Genomic DNA, 7815 nt, shown 5'->3' on the forward strand with positions numbered 1-7815 from the left:
GTGTAAGTTACTGGAGCCTGGAAAGTGTGATACAAGTTTTATTTGGGACCTGTTCTTTGCAGAGGGGAAGAATGAAGCCTGTAGAGGCTTCATTATGTAAATGTCTTAAGAAATAAAAATACATGTTGCAAAGTGGCAGTGCTTGCAGGATATTCTTGCATATCAGAAGAAAGAATAATTTGCACTAATTTATTGCTAGACAAAAGAAGAAGCTCTTGTTTGTTCCAACTCATATCAGTATATTGAACTTTCCAGCCAGCGGAGCCACAAGAACCAAGGAAGTGCCATCAGCAAGTAGTCAGGCCCTCGGGAATGTTTCATGACCAGTCAAGTCTGGCAAGAGGAGGTGGAAACAAATAAAGAGAGCATGTGCTGATACAAGCTGGCATCACTCTGGAGCTGCCAGAGGAGCTGCTCTCCTTTCTACCAGCTGCAGGTCTGACGTTTTGGTGGTTCAAGCACTAACATCCTCCTAATCCTTGGTTAGGAAGGTGTAAAATAAGTGCAGATAAAAACCGGTTCAAACAGTTGTTCAGAAATAGTATTTACCATCAATGAATGAGCATATTGTTGTGAGTGCTCCTCTGCTTTGCATAGGTTGTTCAGCATGTTTCCCTGCCTTTACCTCTCTTAGATGGGTGTGATGAAGCATTAACATTTAGGATACTTCAGACCCATTGTATAAAGGCCAAATGCTGTTTGCTTTATGGGAGGAACAGAATTAGATGTCTGCCCTCCCACCTACTCAAAGGATGGAAGCATTTCTGCATCCTGGTTTACTTGAAAGTTTTGTGTTTGCTTTGAAGGGCTGAAGTCATCTGGTTTTGCCTTTAAAAGTAAAAATAGTTAATGTGAGGAAAATTTGCAGTGTCTTGGAGAAATGCAAGAGGAAGAGAAAAAAATGGTCACTGCAGATACAACCAAATGTATTAGGAAAAAAAATAGTACCACACTGACCCTGGAATTGCATTTGGATCAAAGCAGACAAGAATTAAATTCACTACTTCCATTGTTTGACTTTTCTTTTAAACTTAGATGGTTAAATACAGATCCATGTTCTTGTTTTAATAGTACAGGCATTGGCTGGGTGAAGTCTGAGGCTGGCTGTGACTATTATCTACACAATTTTAATGTATCAATACCTGTTTTTCTGATGGAGGTAACATACCTTTTTTTCCTCCACCATTGGAAGAATTACCTTCCTTATGACAGCAGTTTCGAACTCTGTAAATAAATATCTATCAAAATACAGAGATGAAAACTGGCTGCTGAAAAAAGCCCAACCAGCAGCCAGATCAGTAAAATGGGTCGTTTTAAGTAGGTAGAGTTCCCCCACCTGACTTTGACACACTGAGCATGTTCAGCCTGGGTATTTGTCGGTGCTCTTCTCCTTCCGACGGTTTTATTTGTTGGCTGCAAGTTAAGGCTTCCCCTTGCAGGACCTCTCTGGGTTCCTTCCTCCAGTTCCCTTCTGCTTTGGACTGACTGTCAGCCTTGCATTTTCCTGGCTTGAAGGCAGTGAAGACCACTGGATTGGGAGAGAGCCAGCAAAACAGCTCAGCCGCGGTGCTCGCAGCCCTGGAACCTCGGCGTGGATTACGTGTGCTCCACTGGCAGAAAAACCTCCTCATGCCCTGGCTCTGTCAGCTCCAGGCTGAAAGTGGGGGGCAGCTTCAGGGTACCCTGAATTTGCTTGATGACTCTGACTGGCTGGTCCACAGGTGGCTGTGTTTCAAAGGGGGCTGTTTCTTGCATTGCCTTTTTTTATTTCCAGCGCTGAAGTCAGTGGGGTTGCGCAGGGCTGGTCACTTGTTTTTGAGGTCGTTTGGGAAATAGGTGATATTAAAATGGGGATGGAATGGTTTCTTGTGCATACTGCCTGGGAATAGAAAGTAAAACAAGTTTTACTTTCTAACAACCCAGTGTCTTCCCTTGAAGTGTTCATGTGCTCAGATTCTCGTGGACACGCGCTGTGGCACTGCTTCTCTAACTTATAATGAGACTCCTTTGTACTTTTCCCATGGAATGGCATAATCACAGAATCAATTAGGTTGGAAAAGACCTCTGAGATCATCGAGCCCAACTATAAACCTATAAATCACAACAGAGTTAGAGTCAGAGCCATGCTTTAGATGCAGGCTCTGGGTGTGTGTTAGTCAAGTTTGCACACAGAAGGATTTAGCCCATAGCCTTCCTTCAGATGTCCAGGGAGAAGTGCTGTTTATAAAATTCCATGTGCCCAGTAAGAAGTGGTTTTTATAAAATTTCCCCTGTAGTTCAGGTTTCATCGTCTCCTACAAGAATTTGCAATAAATTAATATGTTTCAGCTCACATTTTTAGGTTCTCTCTCTGTGCGCCCCACTTTTTTTTTTTTTTTTTAAATTTTTCGTTAATCTCAGGGCAAATTTTTGACCTAATTTGGAGGGAGGACAGTTTTACCTGGGTGAAAACCGAGTGAGGATGGCAAGGCTTGTATTATTGTCATGGTAGAAGCAGAGATTCGGTTTTCTTTATAATTGAAAATAACATGTAAAAAGCTTGTTTTGAATTTCTCAGTGGAATCTAAGAGAGTGGGGGGGGGCGGTTCTGCATCCCCTCAGATACGGTACTTAATATTTATGCTTTCATTGCACCTTGACAAACATTTCACGTAGTTATTGCTTTGCTTGAATATGGAAATATGTTAATTATGGCCTTTATTGCGCTGCCTGCTCTTTTCCTCAGCCTTTTCTATTCAACCCTCTAGGTGGCCCAGCACAATGTGGCTTCTTTTCTTTCAATGAGCTCTTTCCACACTAATAGGGTCCAGGGTGATGTGGAGAACCATGTGCACAAAATTGGTGCACCACCCCCCATTCCTTTGTGGGCATGTCAGGTTAAATTCATATCAGCAGGAGGGTCACTGCCATGATTTTCAATAGCTCGAGATGAGGTGATGACTTCAGACAATGGTGCCACACTCTCCAGTTGGAGACACTTGCCTCACCAGTTGCAGTAGTTAATTAATATGCTAAAAATAGAAGCCAGTGATACAAATCGCTGCCTGTTGTACAACAAAGACTGGGCATGTGTAGCTTTGATAGCCAAGTTTATGGTGCTTGTTATGGAGGGAAGTTAGTTTAGAGCTAGAGGCAATGTAAGACTTTCTGGATGCTGAGCTTTAGTCACTCTGGGCCTCTGGCCATTCGCTCGCTGTCTCATTTGCATTATGAATGACATTAAGGGAGCTAACAAGGTTATTGGGCATAGAAATGTTCGCATGTGACCCCACGTGGAAGCGGACCTACAGCAGTGCTAGTTGGCAGGGACACTGTGCCTCTTTATTCAGCTTCCTAGGAAGACAGTTTCTCGGAGTGGATCTAAAATCAGCCACGAGAACACCGGCGTTTGGATAACGTGGAGGTCGTGATGCAAGGCAAGGAATTTCAGAGGGCAGGTGGAACTGTGTCCTTCACTCAGCCCATTCTGCCTGGACATGGCACCTCCCTGCACCATCTTTTTACTACATCCTGCCTGAAACTCAGGACAAGGAGGGGAAAATTAAGGAAAATCAATTGCTACCTGTAGTTCCCATGCATAAGTGAGAGATGATTTGATACATCCAAGATCAAACATGGAAGTTGCTTCCCAGCTTAGAGGTGTGGTTATCCCTTATGTGTGTTTGTATAAATCCATGTGAGGAAAACATGAAAATGATTTTGATCATAGAATTATTAAGCTTGGAAAAGACATCTAAGACCCTGGACTCCAACCCTAACCCAGCTCTGCTGTGTTCGCAACTATACCATGACTCCAAGTGCCACATCTGCATGTTTTTTGAACACTTCCAGGGATGGTGACTCCACCACTTCCTTGGGCAGCTGGTCCGATGCCTGATCACCCTGAAGAGATTTTTCATAATATCCAATCTAAACCTCTCCTGGCACAATTTGAGGCTACCTCATCTTGTCCTGTCCCTTGTTCCCTGGGAGCAGAGCCTGGCCCCCAGCTGGCTGCACCCTCCTGTCAGGGAGGTGTGGAGAGCACTAGAGCTCCCCTGAGCCTCCTTTTCCTCCAGGTTAAACACCCCCAGCTCCCTCAGCCGCTCCTCATCAGGCTTGTGCTCCAGCCCCTTGTCCAGCTCCGTTCCCCCCTCTGGACACGCTCCGGCCCCTCAGTGTCCATCTTGCAGTGCCAGGCCCAGAACTGGACACAGCCCTTGGGGTCGGGCCTCCCCAGTGCCCACAGCAGGGGGACAGTCACTGCCCTGCTCCTGCTGGCCACACCATTGCTGGCCCAGCCCAGCAGCCATTGGCCTTCTCGCCCACCTGGGCATGCACTGTGGGCCAGCAGGCCCAGGCCCTTTCCTGCTGGGCTCTTCCCAGCCACTCTGCCCAGCCTGGAGCTGCTGGGGGTTGCTGTGACCCAGGGGCAGGACCCAGCACTTTGCCTTGTTGAACCTCATCTCTCTGGCCTGGGTTTATCAATCCAGCCTGTCCAGATCCCTCTGCAGAGCCTTCCTGTCCTCAAGGAAATCAACGCTCCTGCCCAACTTGGTGTCACCTGAGAACTGACTGAGGGTGCGCTCGATCCCCTCATCCAGGTCATTTATCAAAGAGAACTGGCCCCAACCCTGAGCCCTGGGGGACACCACTGGTGACTGGCAGAAAGGGCAATCCTGGAAGTGTAATCCCCATTCCTTTGCCATGTGCTGAGATCAGCATACTCAGGGCTGTGCCCTGCACTGAGAATTTGGGAGTCAAGGTTCTCCTGTTGTCTCACTCATTACTGGGGGGCACTATAATTTAATTTCCAAGAGTCAGCTTTCCTATGGACAGTGGGTTCTTATTATTACAATAGTGCATAAATTACTATTTTTATAATAATGGCATTCCATATTCCTTACTTCAGCCAGTGGGAATTTGCCCTTCAAAAGTGTCAGAGTGTTATGTCTGGTAGGAAGCAGCATGCAGTGTTGGGCTTGCAGGTGGGAACCTCCTGGTGGCTTTGTGAGACAAATAAATCCATGTCAGGGTTTCAGCTCGTCTTTTTGTCTCCCCACTTCTAACACCCCTGTTCTGGTCCATCTGGGCGAATGTTATGTCCCAAGTGCCATTCTTACTGGACTGCTTCAATCCCAGGGATGTATTCCAGCCTGGAGAAGAACATGCTGTCTCCACAGCTATTGAAGTATGTGCCAGCTCTGAGTTTGGGAGGCTGAGAACAGCTCTCCATGTGTCTAAAACCTCAGTGGTTACACAGACATCAGCAGGGTTACAGAATTTGTGAACAGAGGGGATTTGGGATCTGCAGCAGGACAGTTTTCTGTAATCTGTTTCTATTGATGGAATGTATTGCTTGTCATTTATTTCTTCTTATGTATTACTTTGGTTTACTCTTCCTTCTGCTTCAGTTCCCCCAGCTGAAAACTGGTAGAGAAAGGTTTGCCAATAGTGAAAATTGGTACAGAAAGATTTGTCAAAGAGTTATTGTTGAACCAAAGAACTTGAAAACCAAGTTTCTTTTTAGGAATATATCAAGATGTGGGAGATCTGGTATTTAGCAAGATAAACTAGTGCTGATAAACCAATGTCTGTGGCAGTATCATAAACCATAAAATTGTCTTATAAAGATCACAGGATTTTATTTTAATTTCTCTTCTGATTTAACAGATGTGTGAGAGGAAGTTCTGAAGTGTATTTTTGGCTTGTTTATTAAGAAATAGTAGTAATGACAAATGCAATCTTTGTTCTTTGATTTCATAGCTATGGGCTGTAAGTGTTCTCACTTCCTAATTGCTAAGGTAGTAAAGATGAACCGTTAATTAAAATCTCTTTCCCGGACAGGTCTTTAAATGCTCGAATTAATTAACTCTTTAAAAATTGACGTGACTAAAAATCTCATTTTGGTCCTTTGTGATACCTTATTCCAGTTAGTTTTCTAGTTATACAGAGAGGTCTAATGTGACCAAGACCCAAATTTCTGACATAAATTACAGAAAGCCTCCTTCTTCTCTTTCCTTTTCTTTAAAACTAAGGAAAGACTATTAAAAATTGTCCAGGTTTACTTTATGCATCAGTGAGAATAAAAGACTGAACTGCATTTCCATTTTAATTTGCAGGTCTGTTCCCCCTCCTTTGACTGCTTGTGATGAGCAGTGTGACTAATGAGCTCCATGGGACCAAAAAGAGTGGCACTTTTCCCTTTCTTCTACTTCCCCGGGTTTTATTCTTGGGTGTGGTTTTTTTTATGTTGCTTGCCTCTGATGTTTTGCAGCTTTTCTGGTCTGGGCTTGGACTAATTCCCAGATCTGTTCTTGCAGATTTTAACTTTGCCATGTACCCACCATCAATGATAGCAACTGGAAGTGTGGGAGCAGCCATCTGTGGCCTTCAGCTCGATGATGGGGACAGCCTCACGGACCTCCTGGCCAAGATCACAAACACAGATGTGGTGAGTGTTCCACATTCCTCTTGTTCTTTCACTTCCCGGGGTGTATTGGAGAACTGGGCCTGATCTTGAAGACTGAGTGGAGCAAAGGAGGGGGTTGGTTCTGCAGGGAGTTTGAGTCTCCAAAGCTCATTGATTTCCTGGAATTCAGTTTTTATTCAGGCTTTGCCTGCCCAGGTTGATGGTGCAGCAGGCTGAGCCTTCTCAGGAGCCCTGGGGGATGGGGTGAGCAGGCAGCATTCCCTGGGGCATAAAGCAAACCAGGAGTTGTTGTGCTGCTGTTGGTCCTGTGCTTACAACCTTGAAACAGCTCTTCTGGCCCTTCTTCAGGTGTCACCTAAAAATTCTTGACCTGGAAGAAGTGAATAATGAGCTAATTTCAAGGCAGGACATGAGACAGGCACAATTCAAGCTGTCCTTAACATGTGCTAATTTATTGTTTTTGATTCACAGAGTAAATATGTGGCATTATTACATCTGTGATAGCACTGTTAAATGAAGATTTGGGTTTGTGATTTGGTTAAAAAGGAGTAATTAGTCCAGGTTACTTAAAAGGGGAGAATTTTGATATTTCTTTTTTTTTCTTATAATCAAACTGATCCTAATTTTCAAATGTAATTCTCGAGTTTCCAATTTATTTTAATTTTAATTGGATTTGCACAGAAAAAGTAATATTGCTAATTCAGAGTGCTTGAAGTCTAAACCATAGAATCACAGAATGGCCTGGGTTGGAAGGGACCTTAAAGATCATCTCATTCCAACTCCCCTGCCACAGGCAGGGATGCCTCCCACTAACCCAGGTTGCTCAGAGCCCCATCCAGCCTGGCCTTGGACACTGCCAGGGATCCAGGGGCAGCCACAGCTTCTCTGGGCACCCTGTGCCAGGGCCTCACCCCCTTCACAGGGAACAATTTCTTCCATATACCCAATCTAAACCTCCCCTCTGTCAGTTTAAATCCATTGCCCCTTGTCCTGTCACTCCAGGCCCTTGTCAAGAGTCTCTCTCCATCTTTCCTGTGGGTTCCCTTCAGGCACTGGAAGGCCACAAGGAGGTCACCCCAAAGCCTTCTCTTCTCCAGGCTGAACAATCCCAATTCCCTCAGCCTTTCCTCCCAGCAGAGCTGCTCCATTCCTCTGGTCCCCTTGGTGCCTCTGAGAGGAGAGACACCTACTGTGCCTGAGAGAATTGTGTGTAAGCCCTGTAAGGCCCTTCTGCTGCATCTTGCAATTTGGAAAGATGTTATCTACTGTGCTTTTCTATCCAGATTGTTTAAGTCTGAAAGAAAATACCTACAAAAACATCTTAGTAGTTCTTAAGCAGTTAGAAGATGAGTTTTTAATTTTGCAATGAAAAATGCCTTCACAGCTTTTCTTTTAAATTCAGC

At 44.7% G+C, this 7815-nt stretch overlaps 1 protein-coding gene across 1 annotated transcript in view; it reads left to right on the top strand.

Moving 5' to 3' along the window:
• CCND2 (cyclin D2) overlaps positions 1-7815 on the top strand; it is a 26416-nt gene that overhangs the window by 8979 nt on the left and 9622 nt on the right. Inside the window, exon 4 of the mRNA XM_005426405.2 lies at positions 6303-6433. Within this exon, the coding sequence (XP_005426462.1) occupies positions 6303-6433 (131 nt within the window). The remainder of the gene's footprint in view (positions 1-6302; positions 6434-7815) is intronic.

Source organism: Geospiza fortis, unplaced genomic scaffold (assembly GCF_000277835.1).
Source record: "Geospiza fortis unplaced genomic scaffold, GeoFor_1.0 scaffold8, whole genome shotgun sequence".
Classification (NCBI taxonomy): Eukaryota; Metazoa; Chordata; class Aves; order Passeriformes; family Thraupidae; genus Geospiza; species Geospiza fortis.